Source organism: Glandiceps talaboti, chromosome 15, assembly GCF_964340395.1.
Source record: "Glandiceps talaboti chromosome 15, keGlaTala1.1, whole genome shotgun sequence".
Lineage (NCBI taxonomy): Eukaryota > Metazoa > Hemichordata > Enteropneusta > Spengelidae > Glandiceps > Glandiceps talaboti.
The window spans coordinates 23165018-23180663 of NC_135563.1; the positions used below are offsets into that span (position 1 = coordinate 23165018).

Sequence of the window (15646 nt, forward strand, 5' to 3'; positions counted from 1 at the left end):
GTGAATGGTTTACTTTTTTTCTTATTGCAGAGTGATGATTGGTACATTTTGGAGGAGGAGGTGACATTAGAGACTGTGGACATAGATATTTCTAGTTTCTACTTTGTCAGTGAGAAAGATTTGATGGAATCTCCTCCTGACAAACCTTTGACTTCCAAGGAACTTTCTGAATATTCTTCCTTGGATGAATTTTCAACTCTTGAAGAACTAGCACTTTCTCCAGAAGACAAGAAAATGGAAAACGGTAAAGAACAAATGGAAATACTAGTGCCTGAAGATGATGGCCTTCTCACAGCAGACACACCAAGATTCTCTGAACCTGAAGATGACAAAACAGATGATAGTTTTCAAATACCCCAAGTCGATTTTTCAGATAGCCAGGATTCTGACCATCCAGCTGTCAGGAGCATGTTACATTATGATGGTGCTAGTAGTTCTACTTCTGGAATAACCAAGGAAGATTTCCCAGACCTAACATCGGAAGATGATCAGTTTTTAAGCAGTAGTGATGTCAGTATCCCTATGGGAACAGGAACATCTGATGAACACACTACAGACACTGAGAGTGGTGATAGGACTGTACAAACTGTACTAGAAATGAAGACTCAGCCTGCAGTCAGTGAAGCAATTTCTAATGTCTCTGCAGACTTTGTCAGTGGCACATTGAATTTGTCCTTGTCACAATATCCATTGGAGGGTGATACTACGGACAATGAAACTAAGTTTGAGAAACCGCCTCATGAAGGTCTTGAGACGATCCAAGATACTGAAGAGGCAGATGCTTTAGAGAGGAGATCATTTGATGCAGAAATTGGACAGAATATTGATGAGGAGTCAGGGGTTGAGACGCCACCCCATGAAGATATGAAGACAATCCAAGATAATGAGGGGATAGAGCGGAGATCATCTGAAGGCTCAGAACTATCAGAGCACCCTTTAGATGATGACTTTGCTGAGGATGCAGTGGCCAAGCACCATGCAGAAAAAGATGAACTATCACAGCATCCACTTCAAGCAGTTGAAAGATTTGATGAAAGAGGCGTTGTTCTGGGAAATGATGTGACTGTAGATGGGGTTCAAGAGCCTGAAGATGTTGACAGAGTTGTAGAGGAAGAGATGTTTCCTTTACCTCAAGAAGAGACAGAAGACGAAATTGAACAGCCAGTTCCTCTTCCTAGCAGAGAGAACAAAGATGATGTGGATTTAGACTTTGCTGATGAAGCATTGATGTATCCACACAGCAAAGTTAGTGCAAGTATGATAAGTGACTCAGTTGTTGGCAAGAAACCTATTGATTCATCAACTCCTTACTTCACTCATGAAGTAGATCCTATTGCAAAGATTCAGCTACCTCCAGAGCCCAGGAAAAGAGAAGAAGTACCTAAAGTAAGATCTCCAAGGAAAGATGTAAGCCTGGACCAGCAGAAATCAAAAGTTGTTTCACAAGTTCCATCAAAAGATTTGTCAGTTCCTGGGTCTGTTACAGAAAGCGATTCAAGTCAAATTAGCTCTGATTCCATTGTAGCCAGTGAAGATGCTAGGCAGAGACACTTTGAAACTCAACAAGTACAGTTTCCAATTGACCTTGAAAGCTCTGCAGTTGATTCCAGGGTGGATTCTGAAGACTATCAGCCACAACCTGAGCAGAGTTCAACCCAGTCAATAGAAATGAGGCCTTCCTCATTCTATATAGATTACCCTTCAGATTTGCAGAGTGGATCTCTTAGTGATGTGAAGGATGACACCACTGACCAAGAATCAGTTGAACATGGAAAGGGTGGTGATGGAGATAGTCATGTCTGGAATGGTATTGAAGATAAGGATGTTCGTAAAATGATTTCAGGATCATCAAAAACACCCCAGCAGAGTGAAAAGGGGAAAACACAGAAAGTCAGGCCCAGTAACAGTAGTTTTAACAGCCAAGACTCCTTAGCGAGAAGAGTTGCTCTTCTCTTAGGTGAAACTATAGAAGCATCAGGTGAAGTCAGTAATGTCAGAGAATCTGAATCTTTTCATGAACCTGAAGTAGAGACAGCAACAGAGACACAGATTGAAGATATTGGAAACTTGATTGAAACAGGAGAAGCAGTGGGTGGTGTGATTTTACCATCTGCATCAAGAGAACCCATAAAGCATTCACTTTCTGTGTCATCACATGAATATGTTGCAATTCCTGAGCAGTTTGATGAGCCAGTCAGGCAACGCATTGTTTCTCCACTTGAATCTGAAACTGGTAGTAGTGATAGTGTTGATAGTATAAGCAGACAGGTTGCTGAAATACTGGACAGAACTCATTCCCTAGAAGACCTGAGTAGGGCTGATTACCAATTTAGAAGACCATATTCACCAGCAGGATCTGATTCAACTACATCAGATAGTATTACCCGTAAAGTTGAGTATCTACTTGAAATGGTACAATCTCACACAAGAGATGTAGCTGAAGGCCTTGATTATGCACGTGACCAAACTGCGCAATCTCCAAGCACTCTTTCTGAGGCAAGTACTTCAAGTTCTGTACGAGCTATCATTGAACGTGTCATGGCAAGACATGGGAGACCTGACAGTGACATTTTCAATGGGAGCGGTTTCATGGATGCAAATGAGATGTACAAATTACCTGACAGAAGTTCACCAGCTGGCTCAGCTGACTTTGAAGATGATCTTGCAGCACAAACACGTGCAAATGATGACTCTTCCAAGCAACTGAGTGATTTAGAAGTCCAAAATATCACAGATAGATCAGCTATAGATGGATTGCAAGATGATGAAGAAAGAGATATTGATTCAGAGAGAGAGGGTTCGCCAGATTCACTCACTGAACAAATAACTTCACCCCGAACAACTCATGATCAATCACAAATGGACCTACCAAAAAGTAGTTCTTACACCACACCTTCTGCTAGGTTTTCATTCTATGATGATGCAGTTCAAAGATCTCCACAACAAACACAATCTGCAACTGAGATTGAACATGACAGAGGAGACCAAATACCAAAGAGAACTGCATCAAATGTCAGTGGTGTAACTGCTAGCTCAGACTCCCTCCACAGAAGAGTGCAACATCTCCTAGCTAGCACAGCCTATGTAGAGAATATTCCACCAGCCAGGATGTCTGATCCTGAAACTACTCCCAGAGAGACTGATGTACCAGATGGAGGATATGAAGAATTGGAAGTTTTTTATGGCAAGCTTCCCACCAGTCCCACACAAAGTTTCAAGGGCTCTGAAAGAAGCCTACCTGATGATGACAGTAATGCGTCAAGAAAAAGTTCACCAGGCATTCTGTCACCTACAAGGTTATCAAGTGAGAGAATATCCTATAGTAGTTCATCAAGAATTACTGGCATACCTCAAAGAGAAGATAGAGAGTCAAGATATGTGTATAGTGGGGAAGAAAGACAAATGCAAAGATCATCGCTCATTGCCCCAGTAGGGGATAGTCAGGAAAGATATGAACCATACAGAAGAACAGAACCAGAAGGTCGTAGTTCACTCGTTGGAGATCCTGTACTCAGAAGAAGAATAGCTGCAAGGCTTCTTGAAGATAGTGCTGATGAACAAACAACAGAAAGTCTGCAACCTTTTACATCTACAGTAAGAGATGGTACACAGGACATTGACTCTGATTCACCAGCAGACAGATCTGTTCATGGTTCCGAACTACCACCTATTTCTAGTGTACGTTTAAGTTCTGATGGAGGTTTTAGGAAGTCAACATTACCAGGAAGACTTGCATCAGATGTTGATGATCTTTCAATTACAGTGAGTTCAATGTCTCGGCACACAGGTCGTGGACAAGACAATGCAGCTGATAGAGAAGTAAGAGTTTCTGCTACCTTTGGCGGTGCTGGTAGAGAAGAACAACCTGTTCATCTGGTGTCTACTTCAAGAGCTGCACCAGAAACAGATGACTCATCATCACTTGCAGAACGTGTCAGAAAAATTCTCGAGAAAGAATCCCCAGTTCATCATGCAGATGAAATACTGAATGAGGCAGATCAGACCATTGCTCGAGATACTCGATTATCAAGAGAAGCAGTAGACATCCAACGGTCTGAACCAGTTGATATCCCTGAAAGATCAGAGCCATCTACAGGCCCTCCTTTTATGCTTCACTCACAAGTGACCACAACGGATTCCTTGCCTTATTCACCAATATCATCAACAGGTTATCGGCCAATTGGAGCATCTAGGTTTGCGCAAGAACTGATTTCAAAGCAAATGCGCAAGGCAACAGAAAACAGGTTTGACCAGAGTGTTGAATTAAGGCAGCAAGTAACCAGCATTATTGATAAGAATCTTGACAAGCCAACATCAACTGACGTTCCTGTTAGTTCTCCACAAGCGAGGACAGAGCCTAGAGAAAGAACCTACTATCAAGACAGACCTGATGACTCATCTGCAACACCTGATGATGCAGTCAGGCGTGCTATCCATGATGCATGGACAGTAAGGGACTCACCAACACCGTCATCAAGAACCATTCAGTATGGTGTACTACCAAGATATCCAGAACAGCGAGAGCTACCTGTTGGTGTTGAAGAGAGAGATACACTCTATGGTGTCCTCCCAGCCTCATCCCTCCCCTCAACTGAGAGGACTAGTCAACCAAGTTCAGAAGCACCACTTCATTCAAGTGTTAGCACCAATGAAAGAGGCAGAGAATATTTTGTCATGTCTGCTTTGTCCAGTAGAGCTAATGGTGCAGACTCAGAATTCACATTCAGAAAATCATTTGGAGATAGTTCAGCAGAAGCATTGAGGAAGACTGACGCAGAAAGTGATGTTCTTCCTAAAACTCAAAGCCGAGCTAAACCTTTGGATTCTGAATCTGTGAGATTTAGCCAAAATGGAGACAAACCATTGACATCAACTAACTTTGATGATCACACAACTCTTCCAGAAACATACAAAACAAAGGCTGGTGGTGGTAAGATAAAAACAAGTCCAAGAACTAGAGGTTCACCTGTGCTGAGACCTTACCGACCACCTGGAAGTCCAGATCTATTCCATATATATCTCCCTGAACAAGATGATGCATCAACACCAGGAAGGAGTGAACCCACTACAGGAAGAAGTGAAACCACAACTGGAAGGAGTGAAGTGACAACTGGAAGGAGTGAAACTACAATGGAAAGCACACACTCAGGTAAAGAATAGCAGTAGTGACTAATTTTTGTGAGAGTTGGAGTAAATGAAAATTCATTTAGGGTATATACATCATTATATATGTCAATTGAATGGACTTACATCTAGTTATTAAAGACTACTGCTTACCTGTAGGAAATTTAACAGTTAGAATTACATTTCAACATAATTTTGTCAATCACAGCATTGATTAATGCTTTTGAAATTTGTTGTTTCTCAGGTTCTGATGATGCCTTTGGTCCATATGTGCCCCAGAATCTACTTGGCAGCAGGACAGATAATTCAAACAAGCATCCAACGGGTATCTATGGTACCAGGACACCAAGAAGCCCACGTCAAAAAGTGCATGTTTGGAACGCAAGTCAGGACCCTAGTCTTATGATAAGCAAAATAAGTGAGAGAAGCACAGATACTGACCCATCAATGGAAATACATGTTGTTCCTGAAGACAAGAATACAGCTAATGCAAGCACTGAAAGCTTAAGATCCAAACCAGCCAGATCTTTTATTGAGTATCCAAGTGACCTCAGAAGTAAAACTCCTACTGAGGCTGCTAATCAAACAAAGTCTCCGGTACGCTTTCAAGGACTGTCACCTGGTCAACCTCAAGTTCAATTCTCTGAAACCAAGCAAAAGACAAGGGAGACCTCGCCTGATGAAGAGGAACCTTTAGACATAGCAGATCTATCAACAAGACCAGCCAGGTCTTTCATAGAGTATCCTTCAGATTTGAAGAGCCAAAGTGCAACAAGTATGACAGCTGATCAAGATGCAAAAGGAAGCTCACCAAGTAGAACTGTAGAATCTAAACCAATTCCAATACCTTCACCTGTGAGACATACAGCTGGTAAACGATCTGAAGCTGAATCTGGACTAGGATCTAGGGAGAAGTATTTGCATGAACAGCCAATGGCAACATCACCTATCAGAACAGCTGCATCACCCACAGCCAGACTTCCAAGTCAAGATGTCAGACATGATATGTACAGACCAGTAGGACAAAACACTACAACTAGAGATGCTGTTAGTCCCGGATCCCCAGGACGAACTGATAGATATATGTACAGGGATGTCGGAAGAGAAAAGTCAATGAAGGATGATGCAAGGAGGGTTATTCCAATGCAACAACCCCTGACAACTATGTTCGAAATAAGTAAACCATCTTCAACAGAGAATAATGTAACTGCTAGTCGACCTGTCGGTGTTGGGGCATCTGACTATCAAGATTACCCATCTCAAAGAGCTAGATCTCCACCCAGATACACATCACCAGAAGAACAGTACAGAAGACCTGTCATAGGAAGAGACTATTCAACTGTACCTGCTACAACTGCATCTAGAGATTATGAACAGCTTTCATCTAACCACTATGCAAGGGTTCCTCCCTCACATATACAATATGGGGTGTTACCACCCAGGCAACCAGTGCAAGACTTTGCTCTTATGCCTGACAGAGACTATGCAACCTTGCCTCCCCCATCTAGGAGGCCAACTACTGAAAGAAGCTACTCACATGCCCCAGAGGGGTCTGGCTGGACCACTACTGGAGGAGACAATGGGGGCACATGGATTGATGATGGATTCACAACATGGCCACCTAGAGGAGAGGCGAGACATGAAAGACGGAGTACTGCACCAGCTCCTGCTAGTGGGCCACAACCTGGCCAGAGATACAGCAGGCAGATTCTGCAGGAGATTCTTGAACAAGAAGACAGAGATGCACAAAGATTGGGAGAGATGTGGGAGAAATTCCAAGAGATGTTGAAAGTGAGAGCAGAAGAGAGTAGTGATAGTATAAGTTCAGAAAGGATAGAGCGCTTAGCCCAACTCATAGAAAACCCAGTACAGCATACAGTCAGACAAATGAAAGGTAAATTATCAAGTATCATTCAGTATAGTAAAGATAATGTTAAATTTGAGTACCAGAAATAATTTTTAATAACTAAAAAAGTCAACTCCGCTGAACTTACATTGGTTTTTACCCTATGCAACATGATATTGACAGAAAGTGAAGATTTGTGATTTTTGTGACTTACTTAGGTGGTATGTTGTAATGAAAATGAAAACTTATGAAACTTTATGACTCGCCTGTGTGGCATCTTTTTATCCCAATCATGTTGATGTAAAACAAAACTGTGTCACCAGTATGAGTTGCTCAGATGGTACATTGTGATCTATAATAATAATAATCTTTATTTTATTTATTTAGTGACCAAAAGTGAAAGTTTTTGACTTGTGCTACGTAACAATTTCGCCAATTCATGAAAATTCATTATGACATAGCTGAAACTATCGAGACATCACAAAGGCCAACGTCATCATAACATTTTTAACACATTCAAAAGATCTATTTTATTAGGACACCGTTGCAACATGCAGTGTAGCTTTAAAAAAAAAATGATCTTTTCTGTACTACCACTTTAGGACCATTGAGGACTGTAGAACTTTACTCTGATAGCAGTAGTACTGTCAGCTCAGTGGGTTCCCCAGGAAGACAGAGAAGAAAGTGGCAAAGACATGAGAAGTTTACTCCTAAACAACAATCAGAAGAAGCTATTGATGATCACCATGAACAGACACAGAGACAAAGGTACTATTCACTCTTGTCATTGTATATTGTAATTGTAATTGTAATTGTAATTGTGATTGTAATTGTAATTTATTTACCCATCACAAAAAAATAATACATAACAATTGAAAGCATATAATACACAATGTGTGCATAATTGTATCAGAGCGGGTGAGAGGCTAGAAAATAGTTTCTATAACTAATCTAGTCTAGCCACTCAAAACTCATACACTAATATAAATATTACAATGAAAAAAAAGATCAGGTGACTGCTGCAAAAACTCACAAACTACATACTGTACATGTATCTAACGTGGTTGTTCCTAACATGCAGAGAGCTCCCACTACAATTATTTGCAGTATGTTACCACTGACCATACACAAGACATAGGGAAGAGGCTAATAGCATTTTTTCAAGATGCAGTAGATGGTTGCCATGAAATTGTAGAATACAATGTGGTATGACTAGCAATGTAGTTATAGATTAATTATTGACAAACTTTTTAAACCCTTCCCGTACTTCAGGGAGAAGAAATTGTAATAATATTTTTTTAGCTGTTTTGTTGTTGTTGCTGTTACTGTTGTCATCGGTCATAATTGTTGTTGTTATTATTGTTAATGTTTAAACAGGATAGGTTTATTTTATGGAATATACCTTTATATTGATTTATTTTTCCTTTTTTTGTAAGATTTCCACCACAAACAACCAGAAGCAGTGAGGGTTTCATGACAGATGCCAGTATAGCCAGTACCAATGACAGCATATCAACAGAGAGAATCGCTCAAATTATCACTCACACCCAACCATTAGTGCCCCCTCAACAACAGCAGAGAAGACCTACTACAGAACAGGGTGCCAGAAGACGCAGGCCTGAAACAGAAACGGATATTGATGCCAGAAGAATTCAAGAAATCCTGGCAACTGAAGCAACGTCTCAGTCTGAAGACCCAGTGACTGATGCCTCCATGTCATCCAATATGAGCTATGAGACAGAGAGATTGTACAAGATGTTGGGGCCAAGAGGAGTCAGGCATTTAGGTGTGAAGTTAGCTCGTCTACAACGGAAAATCGACAAGCAGAGGGAGAGACATGATCGGAGTCAAGCGAAGAAAATAGAAAGGCAGAAACATTATGATAAACAGAGGGATATAAGTGAAAGCACCCTTTCCAGCTCTACTTCAGTATCATCTGATCAAAGTGCAATTGATACAGATAGACTAGTCAGAGCATTTGGATCAAACCGAGTTGATCTGAATCCTCCAACCATTCCGACATCTGCACTCAGCCCCGTCCCAGAAGCTGATCTTCAATCAGTAACAATGGCCAGTATTACAACTGAAAGTACTATTACAGAAGAGAAAGTGAAACGAACAAGCAAACCAGTGAGTGTGAAAAGTACAGATGACTTCAATGTGAAATATGGTTCCAGTAGTGATATTACCTTAGAGTCTATGTCTGACGCAAGTTGCTGTCAGTTATTTCCACAGCCTAAGAGGGCGTCGTCCCTTCATGACATTGCGGAGAAAAGACCCCAACACCATCCACGCAGCAGGGATTTTAAAACATATCACAGAAAATCTAAAGAAGCAAAAGCACCAGAAAAGAAACAAAAGCGATTTGAGTATTTTGAAATTGATGATGATGGTTTTAAGAAACCCCTAGTGCCTGCTCCAAAAAGTAAACCAAGGAAGACAAAAAGTGAGGAATCAGATGTGAGGATGAAAGATGTCGGTATGATGTTTCCATCACCAGATGTGCAAACACAAAAGAAGAAACGAGGTGGTACAGCATTCACTGTGGCACTGGGAACACAAACAACTCCAAAACGAGATGAGAAACCAAGAAGCAAACGACAACTCAAAGTATTGGAGGCACCAAAAGTAGAGAAGTCTAAAATTTACACTCCTGAAACTCCAGATGCTGAGACAAAACGGAAACCTGTGTAAGTTTAATAAATAGTTTAGCTGTCTGTAAGATGAGTAATAATATTTTGATAGATGTAATACAGTCATTGACACAGTACTGATAGTAGATAGATGTCATGTCATGTCATCCAGAATTACTCTCGTTGGACAAATGTGATTCAGCAAGTGTCATTGTGCTTGCAGCACTGTTGCCATTTTTCACAGAAATCGGTTTTGAAAGCAATGATTTTTCTAGTATTTAAAGGCCTTGTTCAGATTGGGATTAAAATTTAGGTGTCAAAAAACAATATCGGGGAGAACTATAGAAAAAAGTTTGCCCAGAATAAAAGAATATATCATAAAGTAACACTAATAAATCAACCTGGAACTGAAACACTGGCCTTCAAGGATAGACCAGTTTTTCTATTATAAACCACCAATCCAATTTTTCTCTCTTGTTTGTCTCTTTCATATTCAGTCCCCATGCACAGACTGGTGTGGCATGGTTTGCACCTATCACTACAGAACCACCTTGGAAGGAAGAAGTACCACCACAAAGGAAGCCTTTGACAGAAACTCAAACTAAAGCTGAAGAACCTCCAGAGAGAAACAATGCACTACAGGTTGGAATATAATTTGTTAACACTTTTATCCTAATTGATGTATATTTATTTATCTTGTCAGGAATATGCTATATTCTGGTTATAGATATTATGGTTTGGACTCTAGGAGTGCTGTTCACAAGCCATTTGTTGACAGGAAGTGAGGGCCAGATTAGTAGAGTGTTGTAGCATAAAGATAGCAGACACTAAGTTGCCACACATTCTCTATGTTGTTCCCATAATACTATTTTATTAGTAACTACCAGTAATCAAAACATTCCTAACCACTATTGTAATACTTTGTTATGGACATTCAGAGTTCTTTCACACACATTTCATTCACTGCTTCATGCAACCAGAATTTTAGCCATCACTTTGCCAAAGTGGTGCGCCCTCTTGTGGTGGTTAGCTGAGAAATGGCTGGAACTTCAGTAACTGGAATAGGGTGTATTGACATTCTGATATATCTGCATGTCAATGAACATATTGAAGGCCTTAGAGATGTAAATTGAGGCTTTTCTTACAAAGGATTGCAGGTTACTGTCCACTCTATTTGATACAGTCACACAGAAACTAATAGAAAACAGCACATTCTATACTTTAAGATAGCAAGTTTGCAATTTTTGGCTACATTTAGCCTGATGGAATTTCAAGTAACAGAAAATTTTCAAATACTAATTTTATTTTCTGTGCAGTGCCAAGAATGTTTATTATGGCAGTATTGACAATTTGGGAGAATAATCATAATTTTGAATGTTTTTGCTCTTATTTCAAGATCTACAGAACCATTTGATATAACTGCCAGGACATGGAATAACCACAGAATAAATCTGGTATTTTGGGTTTGAAAGCATACAGCCTAGCTTTCATAAAAGTTTTGTAATCATAGTGATATCAGCTTTAGTTGAAGTAAATGATTGAAAATCAGAAACCAGAGAGAAACTTGAGTACTACAGCCTCATTAAAAAAAAGATTTCTACAATGTTTGTTAACAGGATGCCTTTGAAAAGATTTCTACAATGTTTTGTTAACAGGATGCCTTTGAAAAGAGGAAACTGGAATTTATTTCCAAGTCAAGGGAAAGGGTGAAGAGGGTACAGCTGGCAGCAGAAGAGAGAAAAGTAGCATCTCATTATGAACGAGAAAGACTCAAATTATTTGAAGACAAGTATAACAAGAAATCCAACCCCCAAGCACACCCATATAGTGGTATGTACATTTCAGCTCATCTGTGAAATTGCCATGGTTATGCTTTTGAACTTTGTGATCAGATCATATGGAAGTTGTTGTACTTTGAGATTGCCATATGAGTTTTGTTCATTTCCTCTATTGCTGTGACTGTAGACATAAAGGTCTTTGCATGAATTTGGAATCATGTAGGGTTTTCAAATACTTAATACATTCATTGGCAAACTTATACTTCAAAACACATTTAGGCCACTACTTTTGTATTATGTACACACATCCACAAAGGCCATAAATATGCCATGTCGCAGTTATCAGAAAGACAAAAGATTTTATAGTTTGGCCACTAGGAGAGCTGTTTGGACCAAAAGTGAGGGAGGGGCATGCTATCGAGAGTTGGTAACCAGAATATTGCATAAGGGTTTGCTAAGGTTATATAATTCAAATACCTATTATAGTTCAGGAGTGGTATCTAACATAAGTATTCTGGTAATATTGGGTTGATTGTAGTGTAACATAATCAAGTGTTTTTAGTTTTGAACTCCAGTAACAGAAGGAGGGAATTTTGTAAAAATTACACAGATTTTCAATGTGTCCATATTTTAATGGGGAAAATTGTGCCCTCTAGTGTAAGGCAATATTTTTGTTGTGGATCAAAATGATAAAAACTGGGTTTTCTTGTCAGTCACCACCACACAATAAGAAATAAGGTAACACCAATTTGTGATGGTTCACAGGCAATATTGCTGTGTGTCAGTGGCTTAGAGGACTCATTGATGGGATGCCATGTGAATTTGACCAACTTTACCACCTTAGACAAAAACACCATAATACTCTGTTTATTTGTTGTGAAATCTGATATGACTGTATTTGTACTATCTCTACAGAACATCTTCATCAGCCCAAAAGAAGACAAATGTCACAGAAGGAGATGAAGAAACAAACTGAAAAGTGAGTTTTATAAGGATCAAACCCATTTGTCATGGTTTTACTGTTGTGTCAGAAAACAAATGGAATGTGACACAAAACCTTCATCTATATATAAGCTATAAGAACATTTGAAATACTCATAGATCATTTGTTAGCTGTTACTGTAGACAGTGGCCTGTCAGTAAATCTTTCAAAAAAAAAACATGTTATCATACACCAATTGCAAACTATGAGAACTTGATGTAAATTAAACTTCAACATTTCATTGTTTATCCTTTATTTTCTACTTACTTTATCGCTCAATAATTTTTATAACTGATCCTTCGACTCAGTTTCTCATATCTAGTATATATACCAATGAATTACCGGCAATGTTTTACATATCTTGTGTAAAGTTAAGTATAAAATTGGCTGGGTATGCAATTAGTTTAGCACCTCTCTCTTTCAATGGGCCCCAGTTGGAATAAGGTTCAGATTCCAATGAGTGAAATTAACGAATTTTATGAATGAGAATGTTATAAATTTGTTATTTTTGTGACAGGATTTACAGTAAACTTCCAGAGGTTGTTAGGAGAAAGGAGGAACAAAAGAAACAGCAAGCTCACAAAACAAACCGTATTCGGGCACAGATTTACAAACAAGTAAGTTAAGACATACTTGAATAAGATATGCTACTTGTATCTTTTCTCCATATGTGGATGTCTGTTTGTGTGTTCATATATGTTTGAGTGAATCTACACATACATATGTGTTTAAACTTTCCAAATGATAGTTTAAGAGTATTATACACAGCGTTGGTTTGTTTTTTTGTTTTCTGAATCCATGCCTTTTCTCCTTTATTCCATGTTATCATTAGTTTTGTCTTGAATACCTTCTCTAAGGCTTTGATAAGCACAATTGGTCTCTCTCTCTCTCTCCCTCTCCCCCCCCCCCCTCTCTCTCTCTCTCTCTCTCTCTCTCTCTCTCTCTCTCTCTCTCTCTCTCTCTCTCTCTCTCTCTCTCTCTCTCTCTCTCTCTCTCTCTCTCTCTCTCTCTCTCTCTCTCTCTCTCTCTCTCTCTCTCCCTCCCCCCCCCACACACTTCTTCCCTCTCTTGTATGATATTTCTTTTCCACCTGTGTAACAACACAGTCATCACCATAATTCTGTTTTGTTAGTGATCTAGATACACTTGAAATATCAAATATTTTAATAAGTTTTTCAAGTGTTGCTCACAGTTGGATCAAGACTGGCTTTCAGTACCTTATCTACTGCCAGTTTGAAATATAACATTTCAGCCTGATCAGTGTCCTCTTGTCTCTAGACAAGGATATAAAACAGAAATATGGTATCCTATATACTCATCGGATATACTCTCTCTTTCTCTTTTCTCTTTGTATCATTCCTTCTGTAACTAACATAGTCTGGAAGGGCATCCTATTCCAATGGTAGAGGGAGGATAAGATACAGTAGTGGTGGCACGGAAGGTAGATTGTCCTCACCATTGTACACAAGATGTTGCATGAACACCCCTATTGTGAAATGGTTTATGCTTGTGTGTCCACCCTGTTATGAAGTGGTTTATCACTAGTGTGTATAAATAAATTGAAGCAATGTATGACATGTGTATTATGGTTGACAGCATGTAGTGTAGTTTTGCTTATTTTTCAACTTTCAGGTGTCATATTTTGTGTAATCAAGAAGTTGTAGTGTATTTTTGTCACTTTTTAGCACATTGTTACAGGTTGGATATCTTGTTTGTCTCTGTCTGTCTGTCTGTCTGTATGTCTGTCTGTCTGTCTGTATGTATGTATGTATGTATGTATGTATGTATGTATATATGTATGTATGTGTCTGTATGTATGATGTATGTATGTATATATGTATGTATGTATGTATGTATGTATATATGTATGTATGTATGTATGTATGTATGTATATATGTATGTATGTGTGTGTATGTATGTATGTATGTATGTATGTATGTATGTGTGTATGTATGTATGTGTATGTATGTGTATGTGTGTATGTATGTATGTATGTATGTATGTATGTATGTGTGTGTGTATGTATGTATGTATGTATGTATATATGTATGTATGTATGTATGTATGTATGTATGTATGTATGTATGTCTGTCTGTCTGTCTGTCTGTCTGTCTGTCTGTCAGTTAGTTCGCCTATCAGTTTACTGTTAATGATTGTCCATATATGTCTGTGTGCCTGTCTGTATCTATGTGCCTTCCTGTCTTGTCTTTTTGCCTGCCTGCCAGACTGACTGAAATAGTATGTTTGCCTGCAGCACCTCAGTCTGCATGAGTCTATCAGCATGTCTGTCATACTATATATGTCTGTCTGTTTGTTTGTCGTTGTACTGACATAAATGCTCAGAAATGCATTCCCCATTCATAACTTACAGAAATAGAGACAAGTCATCAGTGGGTTATCATGTATCAATGTAGATACCTTCACTGTCAATAAATGCCTGTAATATTTGTTTCCTGTATACAACTGCATTAAATTCTTCACTACTTTTAGATGACTTGTGTTTGTAGACATGTATTTGTAAGTTCCCTTTAGGTTTTCAAGATGTGTTACATGTAACATATACAGTCAATATGAACACTGCAATGCACTATAGTGTACAACTAACAATTTGCATTAGGGCTATTTCAAAGGTACTTTTAGTAAAGTCAGTCAAAGAAAGAAATTGGGTTGATTTTACCTCTAGTGTTGACTTTTCAATTTTCTTTTGTTTTTACAGAAGATCCTTAATGATTTGAAAGGAAAGCCTTGGACTGGAACCCATCTTATTTGAATTCAAATGACAGAGATTCTCCAAGTGTAAATAGAAGCAAAGTTTGGTAATGTTCTGGCTGAAAGCATTCAGCTCAGTCTGTGCTGTGGTACATCTGTCTGATATTGTGGTGTAATTGCTGTCTGATTCTTGAAAATGAAAAACTGTCTACCTCGTGTAACTGTCGTGATGGGTCCTTTTTATGAGCCTTGATGTTTTACACTCATCAATGGAATTAGATATCTTACATCTTGCTTTCTGTATTAAAAAAAAATATTTGAAATTTTATGTAAGTGTGCTTTTATACGCCGTATTCCAAAGAACCCTCCTTTGGCTATTTTTTGAAAGAAGCATCATGCAATGATTTCAGTGGACTTTAAGAAAAAAACGAAGGTCAACAAACTTGCATTGTGGATGCCATTCAAATGACTCTGAACAAGGCATTCACCAAAATCCATGTAACACAACTCATGGACTTTCTAATTATTATGTCATCTAAAAAATTGAAGTATTTGTTGAAGCTGAGAATACAA

At 38.8% G+C, this 15646-nt stretch overlaps 1 protein-coding gene across 2 annotated transcripts; it reads left to right on the forward strand.

Annotated features, from left to right (window-relative positions):
• Positions 1 to 6028: 6028 nt before the first annotated feature.
• On the forward strand, positions 6029 to 15352 carry LOC144446646 (uncharacterized). 2 transcript variants are annotated; one of them, XM_078136458.1, is made up of 9 exons: positions 6029 to 7018; positions 7573 to 7738; positions 8407 to 9660; positions 10101 to 10245; positions 11259 to 11433; positions 12297 to 12360; positions 12881 to 12980; positions 13741 to 13804; positions 15081 to 15352. In XM_078136458.1, the coding sequence occupies exons 1-9, from the start codon at positions 6058 to 6060 to the stop codon at positions 15089 to 15091; spliced, it is 2940 nt and encodes a 979-aa protein (XP_077992584.1). In that variant the 5' UTR covers positions 6029 to 6057; the 3' UTR covers positions 15092 to 15352. The 2 variants fall into 2 exon arrangements, with proteins under 2 accessions (XP_077992584.1, XP_077992585.1); XM_078136459.1 differs by lacking the exon at positions 13741 to 13804.
• Positions 15353 to 15646: the final 294 nt, after the last annotated feature.

Bases quoted from the DNA above. Each gene is read 5' to 3' on its own strand.
- LOC144446646 (XM_078136458.1), top strand. From the start codon at position 6,058: ATGGCAACATCACCTATCAGAACAGCTGCATCACCCACAGCCAGACTT. The intron at 7,739-8,406 runs GTACTATTCACT...TTTTTTTGTAAG, and splicing joins GAACAGACACAGAGACAAAG to ATTTCCACCACAAACAACCA. The intron at 12,981-13,740 runs GTAAGTTAAGAC...TAACTAACATAG, and splicing joins GGGCACAGATTTACAAACAA to TCTGGAAGGGCATCCTATTC.